The sequence below is a fragment of the Tachysurus vachellii genome, chromosome 9 (assembly GCF_030014155.1).
Source record: "Tachysurus vachellii isolate PV-2020 chromosome 9, HZAU_Pvac_v1, whole genome shotgun sequence".
Classification (NCBI taxonomy): domain Eukaryota; kingdom Metazoa; phylum Chordata; class Actinopteri; order Siluriformes; family Bagridae; genus Tachysurus; species Tachysurus vachellii.
In genome coordinates this window covers 25,443,139-25,462,903 of record NC_083468.1, presented here as the reverse complement: position 1 = coordinate 25,462,903, position 19,765 = coordinate 25,443,139, and the positions used below count along the sequence as shown (strand labels likewise).

At 39.8% G+C, this 19,765-nt stretch overlaps 3 protein-coding genes across 3 annotated transcripts; all 3 read right to left on the bottom strand.

Annotated features, from left to right (window-relative positions):
- Window positions 1–1,028: 1,028 nt before the first annotated feature.
- Window positions 1,029–4,088, bottom strand: LOC132851464 (extracellular calcium-sensing receptor-like). The gene is made up of 6 exons (XM_060878363.1): window positions 3,979–4,088; window positions 3,527–3,818; window positions 2,606–3,388; window positions 2,236–2,463; window positions 2,023–2,146; window positions 1,029–1,936 (listed from the first exon to the last, which is right to left on the bottom strand). Exons 1-6 carry the CDS (start codon window positions 4,014–4,016, stop codon window positions 1,029–1,031), a joined length of 2,373 nt encoding a protein of 790 aa, XP_060734346.1. The 5' UTR covers window positions 4,017–4,088.
- A 4,231-nt stretch (window positions 4,089–8,319) lies between these two features.
- On the bottom strand, window positions 8,320–11,416 carry LOC132851462 (extracellular calcium-sensing receptor-like). Its single transcript, XM_060878361.1, has 6 exons — window positions 11,313–11,416; window positions 10,840–11,131; window positions 9,909–10,721; window positions 9,604–9,831; window positions 9,388–9,511; window positions 8,320–9,227 (listed from the first exon to the last, which is right to left on the bottom strand). Exons 1-6 carry the CDS (start codon window positions 11,399–11,401, stop codon window positions 8,320–8,322), a joined length of 2,454 nt encoding a protein of 817 aa, XP_060734344.1. The 5' UTR covers window positions 11,402–11,416.
- A 1,214-nt stretch (window positions 11,417–12,630) lies between these two features.
- LOC132851456 (extracellular calcium-sensing receptor-like) lies at window positions 12,631–15,831 on the bottom strand. The gene is made up of 6 exons (XM_060878355.1): window positions 15,617–15,831; window positions 15,202–15,493; window positions 14,288–15,079; window positions 13,961–14,188; window positions 13,734–13,857; window positions 12,631–13,538 (listed from the first exon to the last, which is right to left on the bottom strand). Exons 1-6 carry the CDS (start codon window positions 15,829–15,831, stop codon window positions 12,631–12,633), a joined length of 2,559 nt encoding a protein of 852 aa, XP_060734338.1.
- Window positions 15,832–19,765: the final 3,934 nt, after the last annotated feature.

Sequence of the window (19,765 nt, the reverse complement as noted above, 5' to 3'; positions counted from 1 at the left end):
AGAACGTAAAGGTGTTTACTCCGACAATTGGTCAACATTATTCATTAAATGTGAAGATACTCAACAGAGTGCCAAGTGTGGATGACAATTCATATGTCCACTGAGATACAGTAGAGGTTTGAATACTGTGAAGCATATTAGACAGCTCAGAGTGACCAGTTATTAAAGCCAAAGAATAAAGAACAAAGAATACCAGCTACATTTCCCATAATTGCTTCTGTGCAATGCCATGGGAAAATAAATGTTCAAAACAAATTTAATTATGCCTCAATACAAAGATCATATGTACATGTTTTGTTTTTCATTTAATCTTTCTCGTTGATTGATTGTACAAAAGGGGCAAGTAAGGAAACCTTGTTTTGCTAGTAATTGCTCCTGTTGGGTCCTATGTGCAGTCATAATAGCAGACAGTCTTCTTTTCATAACAGCCTTCCTGGGACCTGAGGGATGGCTCTCAAAGCACACAGACAGTAGCACCTGCCACACACGAGGGAAAATTATTCCTACAATAACAATAATAAACTGTAATGTGACATGATTTCACATGTTTGGGAAACTATAAGTCACCTGAGTGTTAAACATCCACTTGGGAACTTGGGTCAGATCTGAAATTGAAAACTGTTTTGTCTCAAGCCCAAAAAGCTTCTCTTTGAAGTAGTTCAAAAGCAATTTTGAACTCAATTATCAATTTTGATAATGCCCAAACATTATCAGTATATAATAACTTCAGATTTCTATTAGATAACATTAACTTTTAGAACATACTACAGCAAAATTAGAAGGTTGCTGTGTTTGAGTTTGTATTGTATGGTATTGTTTGAATGTTGTATGGTATTGTTAAAGTCTACAGATACTTAGATGCTAGGCCTGCATTAGTTTGTCCCAATGTTTGTCCTCATCAAAAAAATTTTGCAGGGAAAGTTGTTTCAAAGGACGTGAAAATACACCTGGTTGTCAATCATATAGAATCATATAGCATAGACTACATCATTTAAGTAGATATTTTTTATTAAATGTAGAAAGTTCCATCATTTAGCATTTGTTTTGCCCATCATCTGCTTTTTTGTATTCTTTTCTGGTTTCATTATAATTATAAAACACTTTGGAACAAATATACAGAATAGTAAACCAAAGCTTGATGCTAAAATAGCAAATATCTCTACAGCTACAGTGAATTTTCCAGGAGAGCTGACATAAGCAGGAATAAATGTGATCCAAACTGCACAGAATATAAGCATGCTGAATGTGATGAATTTGGCTTCATTGAAATTGTCAGGCAACTTCCGGGCCAGAAAAGCCAAGATAAAACACAAAAGGGCCAAAAGTCCTATATAACCCAGCACAGCCCAGAAACCTATAACTGAGCCTACATGACATTCTAATATAATCTTTTCCTTGTAGTAGTTCATATTTTTATATGGAAAAGGAGGAGATATTGTTAACCAAAGTACACAAATAACGACCTGTACAAGAGTGAAGGCGAGTACACTGAGTCTCTGCTGTGGAGGCCCAAACCATTTCATGACATTACTTCCTGGAAGTGTAGCCCTGAAGGCCACTAACACCACTACAGTTTTCCCCAGAACACAGGAGATACAGAGGACAAATGTGATCCCAAACGCTGTGTGGCGCAGCATACAGGACCACTCAGAGGGCTGACCAATGAATGTAAGTGAACAGAGGAAACACAGAGTCAGAGAAAAGAGCAGCAGGAAGCTCAGCTCAGAATTATTTGCTCTAACAATTGGTGTGTCCATGTGTTTAAAGAAAATTAGAGCAATACAGATAGTGAACAAAACTCCTAACAAAGAAAATGATATAAGAATGATTCCCATTAACTCCTCGTATGACAGGAATTCCACCAACTTTAACACACATGTATCTTTCATGTCATTAGACCACAGTTCAGGAGGGCACTTGATGCAAGATATAGAATCTAAAGAAAGAAAAAAATAAATATTAATAAATAATAGCAATTGATGTTCTTGCAGTTCTATTTTGTCCAATAAACCTGTTATATACCTGTAATATTACTGATTTCTCCCTCTGCACATGGTATACAGTCAAAGCAGCAGATTGGCCTTCCTTTCTGTACAGCCTTCCTGGTGCCTGGGGGACAACTTGGACTACACACTGAGACTGGCACCTGCAAAACAATTTTACTGTATGTATTTATTTATACTTGTCTACTATATGGCTTATATATTGCTTGTTTATTTAGATATTGTCATTTACCTGTGGTTTGTTGTGGGCCCAAGATATACTAATGTTGTTAAATGACAGCTGAAGATGTGTTTGCAAAGAGCCATCATAGAAGCCCACTTTAACATACACCATGTTACCATCTTTTCCTTGTTGCCAATTCAGTAGTTCGTATCTTGCTGCTGGATCTCCATTTTCATCAAAAAATACATCCTCTCCTGTTGTAGTGTTGAAATGAATTTCCTGCAGCTCATTGACTACCTATGTCAAGCAGTGGAAAATAATCACTTCATATATAATATATTTATATATAAAGTAAATAAGTATATACTGTAAGTAAATGTTTTTCATGAGATGATACTATTACACTCACCTGCCATGGCTTATTATCTGTTATGTTTACACAGGCAGTAGGACCTTCTTGTCCACTCTCTAACTTATAACAGCCATATTTGTTATGCAGTGCATGTGCCACAGCATACACGGCCTTGTAAACGTTATTTGCGAGTCGTAACTCTGAAACGTCTGTATAAATGTTTTGAACTTGACTGAGACTTTCATTGCCCTTGCATGTTTGTTTTATCTCAACATTGCCTTGTGTGGGAAATTTACAATCAAATATTGTCTCCCATAACTCAGTGTAAATGGTTGCATTAGAAATGGGATTAAGCTTAGTCAGAAATGGCCCTAGGCCTCTGAGTTGTGCTTTTGGGATAGCAAAACCCACGGATCCTTTCAGGATATGTTGCCATTGAACATTGGCTGGGTTCACATCAGAAATCCAGGACTCACTTCCAATCCACTGAAACCCAGTCATGTTCTGTAAGGCCATTTCTTTTATAAGAACTCCAAGGTCAGAATATGAGACAAAAGCTACAATCACTTTGGAGGTTGAGGCCTTGATAATCTCAACTATTTTCAACATTTTTTCTCTTGAATCTGTCCTATAGAATGCCTTGGAATACTCAACACAGATTCCCATTTCTTTCGCTGCGATGATAAATTCATTTATGCCATTGTTTCCATAGTCACTGTCACTGCATACAGCTCCTACCCATGTCCAACCAAAATGCTTGACCAGCTTAGCTAAAGCTCTGCTCTGATAATAATCACTGGGAACAGTTCTGAAGAAAGATGGATATTTTTTCCTATCGCTTAGACATGCACATGTTGCAAAGTGACTGACCTGCAAGATTTGAAAAGCATGTAATTTACTATGTACTTATCTTCCATTATTTTTATATAAGAATATAGAAGATGCTTTTTTTGTTATTTTGCATGTATTTTTTAAAGTCGTTTGTACACACAAAAGATGACGTCTTACCACAGGTATGTTCAAAGGTCCCACAGTTGCAGCAATAGCAATAGTAGAGCTGGATGATGTTTGTCCTATGATTGCTTGAACTGTATCAGTTTTGGAGCAAGACACTAAAGATCCATTTTTTCCATTTCCATTGACTAAAGACAAGGAGGCTCTTGTAGTCATTTCTACTGATCCACAGGAATCATAGATTCTATATCCCAATTTAAGCCCAGGTAGAATATCAGTTCTGTTGTTTATTTCCTCAATGGCAAATACCATTGTTTGTGCACTTTGAACTTCACGGAGACTTAAACTACAGGAGCAATGAAAAAACGCTTTTTCAGTGAGCATTACAAGCGTTAATAAACAAACAGTTTTAATTTCATAAATGAAAAATAATACATGTTTTATAAATTTTATAAATAAAAGGATTAGATCTTCAACCAATTCAGTGTCCCTTAATGATTTCTTACCTTATGCATTTTGGTTGCTGTGGCCCAGTTGTAAACATTTGTGTTCTCTGGTCCACCTTGCTGTGGAAAGAGAAGATACCACCAATCAGTACATCTCCATCTTTGCTGAGTTCAGGAGGGTTGTGCAGGCCTAGTAAGCTGCAGGGAGGATAAGCTGCTCTCACCTGAGTGAATAAAAGCCACGTGTGCAAGAACCTCATCCTCATGCCTTCCTAATCCCCTTTCTTATGTTTGGGCTTTTATAACCCCTCGTCTACCAAATTGACCAGGCACTTGTGTACTTTTGAGTAATTGCTGATCTCCAGGGATTTTCACACACAGTGTCTAGAAATTACTCAGAATGATGAAATAATGATGACAAAAAATATACATTTATGAGAATGTTTTCTTGGCACAGCTTGGGTCTGTTAATACCAATCAATCATTGCTCAGTTGTCATAGACTATTTGCGTATTGTTGCTGACCATGTTTATTCTTTAATTCCCACTATTTTCCCATCTTCTGATGGCTACTTCCAGCATAATAATGCACCATATCACAAAACAAAAGGAGTCTCAAACTGATTTCATGAACATGACAATGAGATTCATGTTCTTCAGTGGCTTTCCCAGTCACTGATAGAACACGTTTAAAATGTGGTAGTTGCACCATTAAAATCTGCAGGATATGCATGATGCAAACATGTTAACAGGTGCCAGTACCTCTAAACCTTTGTCGGTGTTCCTTCAGATCCAAATTTTTGTGCTTGCTCCAGGTCACATATTAAACTTTGCATTCATATTTAGTCTCATTCTCATTGGATATGAGGCCTATAAATGTGGTGTCATCCGAGTTTGATTGATAAGTCTTTACAGGTACAGAACTTGGTATATAGAGGGAAAACAATCCTGAAGTGGACCAGTGTGGAGTATCTTAGGCCACGTTCACACTGCAACTCTTAATGCTCAATTCGGATATTTTGCCCAGATCTGATTTTTTTGTTTGGCTGTTCACATTACCTTTTAAAATGTGGCCTATATCAGATACCAGTGTGAACTGTTCGCTGTTTTGAACTGACCCGCATGCGCAAACGAACAATAACAATGACGTCACACGCAGCACGCCGTTGCGCTAAAGTTGGCGAGGTTATGGAGGAAGTAACCATTTTCGCTTTTCTTTCTAAATGTTTGTGTAATGGCAGCACGGAGATGCGGCGTTTTGAAAATTTTTGGGTGTCGAGGGCAACTTTTGATTATTTGATCCATTTTGTAGGCGTAGTCACGTTTTTATTTGTGCGTACTCGCCGGCGCATAAATGTGATGAATGTCGATGTAGATTGACGTAAAAGTGGATTCAAATCCGCCTTGGTTGTTCACACTGTGGCCACATTGGAAAAAATCAGATTTGGGTCTGATTCAGGACCACATATGGAATTGGTCTGAATCTGATTTGAAAAAATCAGATCTGGGTTAGATTTGAGTGTTCACACTACTCCTGAAGAAGTCTGACCTGGTCACTTGACCCCAAAAAAATCAGATTCGGGCCACTTTTACCTGCAGTGTGAATGTGGCCTTGCACCTTATATCTAATTTCAAATTGGCATATACAGCTGTCTGTCTCTAAAAAAGTCTATGATCCATTGGCAGATGAAGTGTGTGAGTTTCATGGCCAGCAGCTCTGGGATGATGGTATTTTATGCTGAATCAACAAAAATGATTTTTTATATTTGTGCCAGAGTTGTTGAACTGCTGGCAGATAAAATATGTAGTAGGCCTATATTTCATATTTAGCGCCTCTTCATCTTCCCTGTTGGCCGTGTAGGTAAACTGCAGTGAATCTAAGAAATATTTAGCAGCATTTTTTTAAAATGAGTCTTCATTACAAGATATGTGACCAGCCTGTAGTAGTGTATGTAAAAGTTTTAAGGTATCATTGGGACTGGATTGATGTTGGTGGCTTTGAAGCAGGTAGAAAAGTGAACAGTTCTATAGACTAAAATAAAACTGTTGCTTGTTGCCCTGCACAATGCTTGATTGAGGAGGCTGGACAAGATTTAGATCTGCAACTTTCCTGATATTTTGATTTGTAAAACATTTGCAGCTTCATCTATGGCGAAGAGTTATGGCAGCAGTTCTGGAGCCTGTATGGGGAGAGAGGTGTGAAGTAATGAGTCCAGCTTGATTAGTGGACCATTTTTTAAAAATCACCCATATAACTGGTCAGCTAGTCAGACAGGTTGAGTATTGGGCATACAGCAATGTGGTTTCTTTTTGTAGTTGTTAATTTTTTAGAGGCCTTTCAGACTGAGAACAGTCTAAACAAAGCCTACACATTTTGTGGCACAATAAATTGGTATTTAGGATAACTATAATTCCCTTTGTCTTGATTAGACCACCAGTCTTAAATGAAAATAAGACTCTCTCTGTGGTTTATGGTTGTGGTACAATATAAGCATACACATGGATAAGTGAATTTTGCTGTCATGTGAATTTTGCTGTCATGTTGATGTCATGGGGAAGTCGTGGCCTAATGGTTAGAGTTTGACTCCTAACCCTAAGGTTGTGGGTTCAAATCTCGGGCCGGCAATACCACGACTGAGGTGCCCTTGAGCAAGGCACCAACCCCCCCAAGTGCTCCCTGGGCGCTGCAGCATAAATGGCTGCCCACTGCTCAGGGTGTGTGTTCATGGTGTGTGTGTGTTCACTGCTGTGTGTGTGCACTTCGGATGGGTTAAATGCAGAGAACGAATTCTAAGTATGGGTCACCGTACTTAGCCGTATGTCACGTCACTTCACTCATGTACCATGGTGTGTCAGTGGCAGTCAGATTTGTAAATTATTCAGATAATACAATGTAGGCCTGAATTTAAATTGACAATTGAGAACAAATTTCAGTGCCAACAACATGACAATAGTATTCATGTCAAGACATTGTTTTGAGTCCAGAGTATGGATGGCTATATGTCCATAAGTCCACTTCTGATTTGATCACCTGCAATCTGATCTGGGGTCATGTGTTCATATGTTCAAAACATATTCAAATAGGGCTCAATATAAAATTGCGATTTAAAATTTAAAATGCGATTTATTTGCACTGTATCATTTATCAGTTGGTTGTATAAAATTGCCAGGAGGAGCATTTGTTGGTAATTGCTCCTGGTAGACCTGATGTGCAGTCATAATAGAAGAGTCTTCTTTTTAACAACAGACTTTGTGGTACCTGAGGGACGGCTCTCAGAGCAAACAGACACCAGCACCTGCCACACATGAGGGAAAACCTATCCTTCAATAACAATAATAAACAGTAATGTGACATGTTTTTACATGTTTGTGGTGCTGGTTTATGAGTCATCTGTTTTATAATATCCACTTCAGAATTCACTTAAGATTTGAAAGAAAAAAAACCTAAGTGACCTTTTGATGTGTTTCTACTTTTTAGGATATTTCATTATAGAAACAGAATATGACCACTTTTATGGCTTTTGACAAATTTAATAGTTTGAGTTTTAGTGGACTACTGATTGAAGGTAATAAATGAGACTGTGTGCCAAATATACCAAATATCATAAATGTCTAAAGGTTTTCCAAATGCTGTAAATGTTTACTACAGCTTTTTTCTGTTACATGCAATAAAGGGGTCTTTCATGGAGGAAGAATATCGTCGCTGTCAGGCGGAATCCTCGTATCTCCAAAACCGTTATTTTTCAGGAAATTAAAAAAACGCGTTGCAGTGGATTGTCTTGAGCTAAATTCCTGTCCTCAGACGAGCACCAGAACTAGCGGGGGTCAAGATTTTTTTTCTTTGAGCCCAGTGTTTTGAAGACATTTACCTCAGAAGACGTGTTGATTCGTCGCGACTCTTCTTGAGGAGAAATATGCCGCAAAGCTCTCCCGCGGAGTGAGGAAGAGGTGGACAGTTGAAGTGTCCAATGGAGTTATGAGATTTGCGCTCAAGCTATTTTCAAGACTTTAGATTGATTAATAACTTGTAAAAATAACAGGCCCACGTGGGGACTGACCAATAGCATCGATATATGAAAAAATATGAAATTGACAAAATTTGGACGAGGTTTCCGCCCGACAGCGACGATATACAGAAATAGACCCAAACAAAACTGGGAATACTTTTATGCTCTCATATATAACAGGATTCATCTGATATAGGGTACATACTGTACATGTGTAATGTTAGGTTAGAGTAAATTATGCAGGGCCCTTATAGACAATGTTTCACAAAACCAATCCCTTATGCTGCATGTGCACAGTTACTTTTATTGATGATGTCACTTGCAAATTGCAATTTGGGTACAATTTGTGCTAAAAATAACATAACTTTTAGTATAATATCAACTTACTGAGTAAATTACTGAGTAGGTGTTTTCCCCATCATTTGCTTTTTAGTGTTTTTTTCTGGTTTCATTACAATTATATAACACTTTGGAACAAATATGCAGAATAATAAACCAAAGCTTGATGCCAAAATAGCAAATATCTCTACAGCTACAGTGAATTTTCCAGGAGAGCTGACATAAGCAGGAATAAATGTGATCCAAACTGCACAGAATATCAACATGCTGAATGTGATGAATTTGGCTTCATTGAAATTGTCAGGCAACTTCCGGGCCAGAAAAGCCAAGATAAAACACAAAAGAGCCAAAAGTCCTATATAACCCAGAACAGCCCAGAAACCTATAACTGAGCCTACATGACATTCTAATATAATCTTTTCCTTGTAGTATTTCATATTTTTATATGGAAAAGGAGGAGATATTGTTAACCAAAGCACACAAATAATGACTTGTACAAGAGTGAAGGCGAGTACACTGAGTCTCTGCTGTAGAGGCCCAAACCATTTCATGACATTACTGCCTGGAAGTGTAGCCCTGAAGGCCATTAACACCACTACAGTTTTCCCCAGAACACAGGAGATACAGAGGACGAAGGTGATCCCAAATGCTGTGTGGCGCAGCATACAGGACCATTTAGATGGCTCACCAATGAAAGTAAGTGAACAGAGAAAACACAGAGTCAGAGAGAAGAGCAGCAGGAAGCTCAGCTCAGAATTATTTGCTCTAACAATTGGTGTGTCCTTGTGTTTAAAAAAAATTAGAGCAATACAGATAGTGAACAAAACTCCTAACAAAGAAAATGATACAAGAATGATTCCCATTATTTCCTCAAATGACAGGAATTCCACAAGCTTTAAGACACAGGTATCTTTCATGTCATTAGACCACAGTTCAGGAGGGCACTTGATGCAAGATATAGAATCTATATAAAAGGTAAGAGAAAAGGGATAGCAATTTAGCAAGTTAAGTAATTGCAATTTCTGTATTAATTAACATTAGTGATAAAATATTTAAATATTCCTGATGTTTCTGTGCAACATGAAGGTTAACCATTATTCATTATTATCATTTATTCATTATACCTGTTATATTACTGATTTCTCCTTCTGCGCATGGTATACAGTCAAAGCAACAGATTGGCCTTCCTTTCTGTACAGCCTTCCTGGTTCCTGGCCGACAACTTGGACTACACACTGAGACTGGCACCTGAACATAATTATTTAATGCATTTATTTATTGATATTTTGTTAAAATATTTATTATACATATTAACTGTTCACATAGATAGTGTCATTTACCTGGGGTTTGTTATGGGCCCAGATTATACTGATGTTATTAAATGACAGTTGAAGGTCTGTATTCAGAGAGGCATCATAGAAGCCGACTTTAACAAACGCTATTTTACTGTCTTTTCCCTGTTGCCAGTTCAGCAGTTCATACCTCGCTGCTGGGTCTCCATTCTCATCAAAATATACATCTTCTCCAGTTGTAGAGGTGAAATGGAGTTTCTTCAACTCATTGAGTACCTAAATCAAACAATGCAAACTCTTCACTCACAAACATAATACATTTTTTTTTCAACATCATATACTGTTACACTTACCTGCCATGGTTTATTATCTGTTATATTTACACATGCAGTAGGACCCTCTTGTTCACTGTTCCTCTTAGAACAGCTATATATGTTATGCAGGGCATAAGCGACAGCATACACTGCTTTATAAACATTATTTGCAATTCGTAGCTCTGAAACATCTGTGTAATGGTTTTGGACCTGATTAAGATTTTCATTGCCTTTGCACATCTGTTTCATATCAATGTTGTTTTGTGTGGAAAATTTGCAATCAAATATTGTCTCCCACACCTCCTGGTAAAGCGCTACACCAGAACCTGGATTAAGATTGGTCAGGAATTCTCGTAGGCCATTGATTTCAGCTTTTGGTATAGCAAAACCCATTGATCCTTTCAGAATATGTTGCCATTCAGCATTGGCTGTGTTCATATCAGAGATCCAGGACTCACTTCCAATCCACTGAAACCCAGTCATGTTCTGTAAGGCCATTTCCTTAAAAAGAACTCCAACGTCAGAATATGAGACAAAAGCTACTATAACTTTGGAGGTTGAGGCCTTGATAATCTCAACTAGTTTCAGAATCTTTTCTCTGGGATCTGTCCGAAAGAAGGCTTTGGAATACTCAACACAGATTCCCTCTTCTTTGGCTGCAATAATAAATTCATTTAGGCCATTGTTTCCATAGTCATTATCACTGCATACAGCTCCTACCCATGTCCAACCAAAATGCCGTACCAGCTTAGCTAAAGCTCTGCTCTGGTAATAATCACTAGAAACAGTTCTGAAGAAAGACGGATATTTCTTTTTGTCACTTAAGCATGCACATGTTGCAAAGTGACTGACCTGCAATACAAAGAGTTCAAGAACATAGTATTTACTTTGTATTTAGCATTAATTAGTAGACATTTTCATAATTCACATTTAAAAGCAAGGCTCTTTCTTAAAAAGAAAGAGGTCTCACCACAGGTATGTGCAAAGGTCCCACAGTAGCAGAAATGGCAATAGACGGGCTGGAAGATGTTTGTCCTATTATGGCTTGCACTGTATCAGGTTTGGAGCAAGAATTTACAGATATATTTTTTCCATTTCCATTAACTAAGGATAAGGAGGCTCTTGTGGTCATTTCTATTGACCCACAGGAATCATAGATTCTGTAACCCAATTTGACTCCAGGAAGTATATCAGTTCTGTTGTTGATTTCCTCAATAGCAAATACCATTGTTTGTGCACTTTGAAATTCACGGAGGCTCAAACTACAGGAACAAGAAATCCAAAGCACATAAGCTGTAATACACTGTAGATTTACTGTAATGATCTGCCGTAATGAAAACCATTAAATGTTTCTGACCTTCTTAGAAAAAAAATATCTTAAACCATTTTATAATTTCACTTGTCAAATTCAACCAAATTAAAATTCCCCTATTGTCCCCTCACCTTATGCAGTCTGGTTGCCGGGGCCCAGATGTAAAGACATGTGTTATCTGGTCCCATTTGATGTGAACAGAAAAGATACCACCAATCATTACATCCCCATCTTTGGTGAGTTGAGGAGGATTGTGCAGGCCTAGTAAGCTGCAAGGAGGATCAGTTGCTCTCACCTGAGTGAATAAAAGCCATGTGTGCAGGAACCTCATCCTCATCATTCCCTAAACACCATGATCAGTGTTTGGGATTTTATAGATCTCTTTGACTCCCAAATTGATTAGACCCTTGGGTGTACTGTATGTTTTACAATTGCATTATCTTATTGATTTGCTCTGCTTACTTGCAGGCATACATTAACTGTATTATTTTATTGTGCAAATTTTTTATAGTATAAAGATATTATTTAGGATTTTATTTTACGATTCTGAAATGCATTTATCAGCTTTTGGAGCCTCAAGTCATCTTTTTTCTGATCTGAATTGTTTTGTCTCTTGCAACCCCAGAACAAGATCAATTGCCCGGTTGATGGGAGGTGTTTTAAAGTTCGGGCCAAAACACAATAATTGATGCATGGCATTTCTTCTTTCACAAAGAAAAAGCCCACAGATGTGGAAGAGGTAGATTGCACATATGTATCTGTTTAAGGGCCCCTGTAATGTACTGAAATGTATTCATTAATGGCCTGTATTTATTTAGTGTACAAGTGTTAAATGTTCTTGGTATGGGATGTGACTCTTGCCATTAACTCATTGATGCAGTCATTGGGCAGTTGGAGGGAGCCCACCGACCTTGGTTTCTTATAAAACCTCACACTTTTGGCTCTCCATTAAAATTACCACATGGACTTGGGATTTGGGTCTTGGGACAATTGTTGGATGGTATATTATAATCACACACTTTTTTGTTTTTGGTTATGTTCTGTAAAGCTGCTTTGAGACAATATCCATTGTTAAATGCGCTATACAAATAAATGTGAATTTTAATTTGTCTTTCATAATAGTCAACAAAATTGTGGCACTATCCAATAAAATGCATTAATGCATTAAATTGCCTGTGATGAATTCCATATAACTGACATTGTTGGTATGAAAGATTTACTACGACTGCATTACAATATAGTAAAAACTTTTTTATTGTTTTCTTATCACAAATAATTTGATATCAACAAGAATAATCTATGACAGCTGCAATCTAATGTTTAGCAATAAACTACAAATACATAGAAGCTCAAAGACACAATAATGTAAATTCTTTTTTTTTTTAATTATTGAATTACAAATGCTTACAAGCAGGACCTGACCTTTTTATTGATAATTAGGTTATTAGCTCACTTCGCAGGTGCTTTACTCATCATTTGCTTTTTGGTATTCTTTTCTGGTTTCATTATGATGATATAACATTTTGGAAGAAATATACAAAAAAGTAACCCAAAGCTTGATGCTAAAATGGCAAATATCTCTACAGCTACAGTGAATTTTCCAGGAGAGCTGACATAAGCAGGAATAAATGTGATCCAAACTGCACAGAATATGAGCATGCTGAATGTGATGAATTTAGCTTCATTGAAATTGTCAGGCAACTTCCGGGCCAGAAAAGCCAAGATAAAACACAAAAGAGCCAAAAATCCAATATAACCCAGCACAGCCCAGAAACCTATGATAGAACCCAGATTACATTCTAGAATAATTTTTTCTTTGTAGCTCTTTAGATTTTTAAAGGGGAAAGGAGGGGATATTGATATCCAAAGCACACAAATAAGAACCTGTATGAAAGTGAAGGCAAGTACACTGAGTCTCTGTTGTGGAGGCCCAAACCATTTCATGGCATTACTTCCTGGAAGTGTAGCCCTGAAGGCCATTAACACCACTACAGTTTTCCCCAGAACACAGGAGATGCAGAGGACGAAGGTGATCCCAAACGCTGTGTGACGCAGCATACAGGACCACTGAGAGGGCTGACCAATGAAAGTAAGTGAACAGAGGAAACACAGAGTCAGAGAGAAGAGCAGCAGGAAGCTCAGCTCAGAGTTGTTGGCTTTGACTATTGGGGTATTTTTATGTCTAAAGAATATTACTGATATTACCATCGTTATAAAAGCACCAATAATAGAAACAGCTGTTAGCAAAATTCCCATCGTTTCTTCATAGGACAAATATTCAACTTCCTTCTTTACACATTCATCTTTCTGTGAATTTGACCAGTATTCTTGGGAGCATTGTTCACATTCAGTAGAATCTGGCAAAGATTTTAAAGAGAAATATACAATAAACACCACATACAGTAAGATGCACAGGGAAAATAATCAGTAGGATTCAGTGACAATGCAAAAGCTTATTAAACCTTCCTAAGCATGATTTAGAGAATCACATGTACAGTATATGTCATGAAATGCATGATTCTAAAAATTATTCTTTCTGGGTATTATTATACCTGCCATTTTACTGATCTCCCCATCGGCACATGGTATGCAATCAAAGCAACATATAGGCTTTCCTTTCTGCACAGCCTTCCTTGTACCAGGAGGGCAGTTCACACTACATACAGATACAGGTACCTGTGAGTTCGAATATATACATATATATTATTTTAATAATTAAATATTTTCCAAACAAATGACAATGTCATAAAGATAAAGAAACAATTTTCCATTCTCTTACCTGACGGGCATTTTGTGCCCACACTATAGAGGTCAGGTTTATTGCTAATTGTTCATGACTAGGTAATGTGTGGTCATACAGTCCAACAGTTCTAAATTCATGCTGATTTTTGTCATTGGTTTGCCAGTTTATTATCTCATATTTTGCAGGAGGGTCACCATTTTTGTCAAAATAAACATCTTCTCCTTCTTTGGTTTTGAAATATACATTTCTGAGGTGTTGTAAAAACTGTAAAAATACACAAAAACACACATGTGACATATGAGACATTAGATGTGACATGCTACATGCCTGGTCTATTGTAATAAACATTGTTTATTAACTCACTGTGACAGGACCAGGCTGTTCCTTTGTAGGACATGTTTCATTGCAGCCAAGAAGGTTGTGCAGCGTATGGCCAATAGCATAAACTCCTTTATACACATTACTAAAAATGGGCATTAGTGACATATCAGTGAATGTGTTTTTAACTTCAGACAGCTTCTCTTCTCCTGTGCACACTGGCAAGCCCCTTGAATCATTCTGCATTGTGTATTCACAGTCAAACAGAGCCTTCCAGAATTCAGGGAAAATTGCACTGCCTACAGTTTTCAGTGGTTTTACATCTAGAATGAAGTCCTGCAGACCTGTCACCTTTGCTTTGGGGATTGCTAGTCCTATAGCTCCTTGCAGTATATTGTGCTTGTCCAAACTGGCTAGCTCTGGGTCAAAGATCCAGGCCTCTGTTCCCACCCACTGATATCCAGTGATATTGTGTTCAAAAAATACATGCAAGAGATCCTCCAAATCCCAGGTGTCAAGGAATCCAACAATCACACGAGAAGTTGAGATTTTGATCTGGTCAATGATTCTCAACACTCTTTCTTTTGAGTATGTTCTAAAATATGGAAGGGAATATTCTAAGCAGATGCCTAACTTCACTGCAATTTCAGTAAATGCAGCCATACCGTTGTTACCATAATCATCATCTCTTCTTATTGCTCCCACCCAGGTCCAGCCAAAGTGCTTGACCAGCTCTGCTAGTGCTCTGCTCTGGTAATAATCACTGGGAATAGTGCGCAAAAATGAGGGATATTTCCTTTTGTCACTGAGACATTCACAAGTGGCATAATGACTGATCTAAAATAAAAATCACATACACGAGTCATTTTTGTGCATCATGTTTAAACACAAAATTACTCAAAATGACAGATGCACATTTCTGTTCTACTTTTTGATTATTTGCATCGACAAATACTTACAATAGGAACACTGAATGGTCCAATACTGTTCGCAATAGCCATGGACACTGATGAGTATGTTTCACCTATTATAGCTTGGACCTGTGCTGGCTTTGTACAGGGTTCATTTGAAATTGAGTTCTCATTTCCATTAATAAGTGCCATGGCCATTCTTATCCCCTGTGCAGCAAAACTACATGTATCATAGATCTTGTATCCCAGAGAGACACCTGGCAGTAAAGAAGAACTGTTATTTATCTCTTCTACTGCAAAGATCAAAGTCTGGGAAAGCTGGAGTGCTCTCAAATCAAGGCTGGTTAGGAAAGTAAGAGAAACAATGAAAAGATTAGACTTTTAAGCAGTTACATAAATAACTTTTCAGCTTGATTTTATTTTACCGTTTACTAATTTATATATTTTTTTCTATTCTGCTTACCTCGTGCACTTCATTGGAGGTGGCTTGAACACATAGGATAAGTCAATGGTCTCCCAACTACTATGAAAAGGGAAAGCCCCTCCAACAATTATATCACCATCTTTCCATATCTGTGGGTTTGCAGGCTGTCCTTGTAGGCTACAAGCAGTCCCATTTGCTCTGGAAAAATTAATAATGGCCATTACCACGTGCAAAAGAGTAAAGACAGACTCCATAAACCTATTCGGATTAAGAATAGTGATAAATAACAAGGGAGTATGTCTGGTCTGATGTTTTGGCTGGTTTATTAAGATTCCTGGTATTTATACAGATTTAAAGAAAATTCTCTATGGAAAAATTACGCTTATGGGCTGCTCAAAAAAAGGAGGTGTGGCTTTCCAATTCGAGCAGCATTTATCTGACAGAATTAGGCCTCCGTGGTTGGTGTAACTTGTTTTACCTATGAGCACTGGTGGCCTGGAAGTTTCTTAGGGGTGTTTTCAAGTTTCTATTCAAGTTATCTTGCTTCACTGAACGTTATAGTTTAATAAAAGATTCATGGTCTGCACATGTACATAGACTAACTGCAACTGAATTCTAAGACCCAGAATGCACTCAAATACAGTGATAGAATTGAAGGAAATCCCAAAATATTGGTATGGGTAACTGCTGATCACTAGCCATTTCTGAAAGAAACCAGAAGACATCCATTTACAACTGAATAATTCAATTTGATTTAATTCAATTCAGTTCAATTCAATTAAAAAAGCTAAATGTTGTGTAAAAGGTGGATTCAGGCCTATCCCTCTCAGCAACCAGGACCTGATTATAGTTAATAAGTACATTTTTGCATGCCAGCAGGTCCCGGTTAGTGTATCCAGTCATTCCTTTATACAAGGCAAAAGAAACATATCCAGTCATTACTGCAATTTATTGATGATATTATTGAGTCTGCCAGGAGCATGAAGTATGAAATCTAAGTTAGGGAAGTGTCCATTCTTTCAGAAAGAGATAATTATATCAGAGGGAGTGTCAACAGATTCAGTGAAAAGATATAACTACACCAGGTTACGTATGTAACCCGGTTCCCTGAGAAGGGAACGAGATGCTGCGTCAGGGCTGACGCTACGGGAATGTTTCTGTTAGGAATTTGTGTCTGAAGCGCTGTGTGCACACATACCAATTTAATGGCTTGGGAAGGACACGTGAAGAAGTGATTAAGTGCCAGTATGTCTATATAAGGGCATCTATATCACATTACTCCAGCTTCTATTTGTCTGAAGGAAGCACGAGAGGATGCCCGGGGTTACATGACTGTTGACTGTACACCGGTCGATGCCTGTGCCAGAGGCCATGAGAGAGCACGAGCAGACTGGGAACAAACCATCAATGGCCCTGCAGGACCTGGGACCCTGGAGTGGGGTCCAAGTCCAGGTTATAGAACCTGATAAAGGTGGAGAGAGGACCAACCTGCTGCAGCACAAATATCTTCAAGGGAGACACCACTGGCTAAGGGGCTGGACGAGGCAATACCCCTAGTAGAGTAAGACCTGATGCCTAGCGGCAAGGCAAGACCGCACACCTCATAGGCCTGTGTAATGGCCTCCACTACCCAGTGCGCCAGGTGCTGTTTGGAAACCGGATTACCCCTATTCCAGCCCCCAAAACAGACAAAATGGGCGGAGGAGTTACGCCACGAGCTAGAACGGTGGACATAAGTCCTCAAGGCTGTTACTGGGCAAAGCAAATGCAGCCTCTCCTGTTCTGCTGACTCATGGGGTGGGGGACAGTAGGCCTGCAGGATGACTGAACAACCCGCCATCCTAGGCACCTTAGGGACATATCCTGCCCTGAGGTGCAGAATAGCCTTGGACAGGGCAGGGGAAATTCTAGGCAGGCAGAGGCGATCGACAAGGCCTGCAAACCACCTACTCTTTTGAGAGAGGCCAAGGCTAGGAGCAGAGCCACCTTCAGGGTCAGAAATTTCTCAGGGGTTGACTCCATGGGCTCAAAGGGGGCTTCCAGCAGCCCCTCCAGGACCACAGAGAGGTCCCAGGAAGGAAGGTGCAGTGTAAAGGAAGGCCTCATCCGCCTGACACCACACAGAAAGCGAGAGACCAGAGGGTGCCTACGCAAGGAGGCCCCGAGGACAGGTTCGTGGTTCACAGAGATGGCAGCCATGTCTACCTTTAAAGTAGACAGGGACAGGCCCAGAGAAAAGCAAGACTGCAGGAACTCCAGCACTGTACCGACTGGGCAGTGAACTGGATCCTGACAGTGTTCACCGCATCAGAGGCAAAAAAAGCCTCCACTTCAGAGCATACAGCTTTCTAGTGGAGGGAGCCATAGCATTTATTAGAGTCTCTGTCATCTCAGATGAGAGGCCTGCCTTTAGGAATTTGGCCCCTGAGGGGGACCAAATTGAGAGGCCTGCCTTTAGGAATTTGGCCCCTGAGGGGGTCCTCTCTCCACCTTTATCAGGTTCTATAACCTGGACTTGGACCCCACTCCAGGGTCCCAGGTCCTGCAGGGCCATTGATGGTTTGTTCCCAGTCTGCTCGTGCTCTCTCATGGCCTCTGGCACAGGCATCGACCGGTGTACAGTCAACAGTCATGTAACCCCGGGCATCCTCTCGTGCTTCCTTCAGACAAATAGAAGCTGGAGTAATGTGATATAGATGCCCTTATATAGACATACTGGCACTTAATCACTTCTAAAGCTCCCTTAGAGATCCTTTCAGACGTGAACCTCCCATGGAGTGCCGTTCAGAAGGGAGACTAGGTCTGTGAACCAAACTCAAGAGGGCCAACGAGGGGCAACTAGGAGAAGGTTGACTCTGTTTTGGTGCACTCAGAGCTACCAGGGGGAAGGCGTACAAACTGAGCCTCGGCCACATCCATACCAAGGCATCCAGGCCCAAAGGGGCCGGATGAGAGAGGGAAAACCACAGCGGACGGTGACTCCTTGGAGGCAAACAGATCCACTTTCGCTTGGCTAGAAATCTGCCGTGTGGTTGGAGACATCACTCCCTGAGCCTCAGCACCTGCCTTGACAGGAAGTCTGCCTCCCGATTTACATGCCCCAGAATGAAAAACGCTTTCAGCAAAAGCAACCTGGTCTCTGCACAGAGCAGAATCTGCTGCGCCATCCTGAACGGGGGCGTGAACTCAGACCATAGTGTTGATTGATATAGGACACCACCGCTGTGCTATCTGTCCGTATTAAGACATGGCAGCCTCTGAGGTTGTGGGAGAAAGTGTTTCAGTGCTTGAAACACAGCCCTCATCTCCAGGCAATTTATGTGCCATGAGAGAGTAGGGGCCCTCCCATAGGCCCTCCGTCGAAAGAGTCCTGTGACACCTAGACACAGCGCGTGTCACCACCTGGAGGAGCTCTTCGAATGCCACTGATTGCGTCGGCGGTTCAGAGGGGGAAGCCCTTCCCCACCCGAAAACAGCATGCTCCCGAAACAGGGCGAGCTCCCAAAACCAAAACTGAACGAACGGAGTCAGGGGAGAGGGCAAGAGAAAGGGAAATACCCGTCTCTTGCTTCACTTCCGCTAACTCAACCTGCGAACCCCATGATCAAAGATGCGGGACCCGAACCAGGATGTGCAGCCGAAGCTGAAAATATAGCCAGGCGGGATCGGAGAGTACACAGAGGGAATCCCTCACAATGCATGCAGCCGGCACACATGCTCCTCTCCCAAACAAACAACCCAAAGAGAGTGCGTGTCGTCTCCGTGATAATGCGGGGGCACGAATGCACACATCTTTTAAAATGCTTGCAAATATTTTTGTTTTTCTCGCCTAGCTTTCCCTAAAATATATATTTTTCTCTCCCTGCACTAGACAGACAGGACAAACAATTGACACACATACACAGAGCGCTTCCTGAAGACAAAGAAGCTGGAGTAATGTGACATAGATGCCCTTATATGGACTTACTGGTGCGTAATGTCCTTCCCGAGACATTAAATTGGTGTGTGTGCACACAGAGCTTCAGATACAACTTCCTCACAGAAGCATTCCCAAATCATTAACCCTGATGCAGCGTCGAGTTCCCTTGAAAGGGAACCACATATTCTGAAGTAAATCATTTATTTCTTGCAAATTCACACATTTAATTTTTGATTAAAATAAAAAAGCATTTATGGCATTTTTCTGTT

Bases quoted from the DNA above. Each gene is read 5' to 3' on its own strand.
- LOC132851464 (XM_060878363.1), bottom strand. From the start codon at position 4,016: ATGTTTACAACTGGGCCACAGCAACCAAAATGCATAAG. The intron at 2,147-2,235 runs GTAAATGACAAT...ATTGTTTTGCAG, and splicing joins GGGCCCACAACAAACCACAG to GTGCCAGTCTCAGTGTGTAG. The intron at 1,937-2,022 runs GTATATAACAGG...TTCTTTCTTTAG, and splicing joins AGAAATCAGTAATATTACAG to ATTCTATATCTTGCATCAAG.
- LOC132851462 (XM_060878361.1), bottom strand. From the start codon at position 11,401: ATGATTGGTGGTATCTTTTCTGTTCACATCAAATGGGACCAGATAACA. The intron at 11,132-11,312 runs GTGAGGGGACAA...TTGTTCCTGTAG, and splicing joins CGGCAACCAGACTGCATAAG to TTTGAGCCTCCGTGAATTTC. The intron at 10,722-10,839 runs GTGAGACCTCTT...TTTGTATTGCAG, and splicing joins GACCTTTGCACATACCTGTG to GTCAGTCACTTTGCAACATG.
- LOC132851456 (XM_060878355.1), bottom strand. From the start codon at position 15,831: ATGGAGTCTGTCTTTACTCTTTTGCACGTGGTAATGGCCATTATTAAT. The intron at 13,858-13,960 runs GTAAGAGAATGG...TCGAACTCACAG, and splicing joins GGGCACAAAATGCCCGTCAG to GTACCTGTATCTGTATGTAG. The intron at 13,539-13,733 runs GTATAATAATAC...AATCTTTGCCAG, and splicing joins GGAGATCAGTAAAATGGCAG to ATTCTACTGAATGTGAACAA.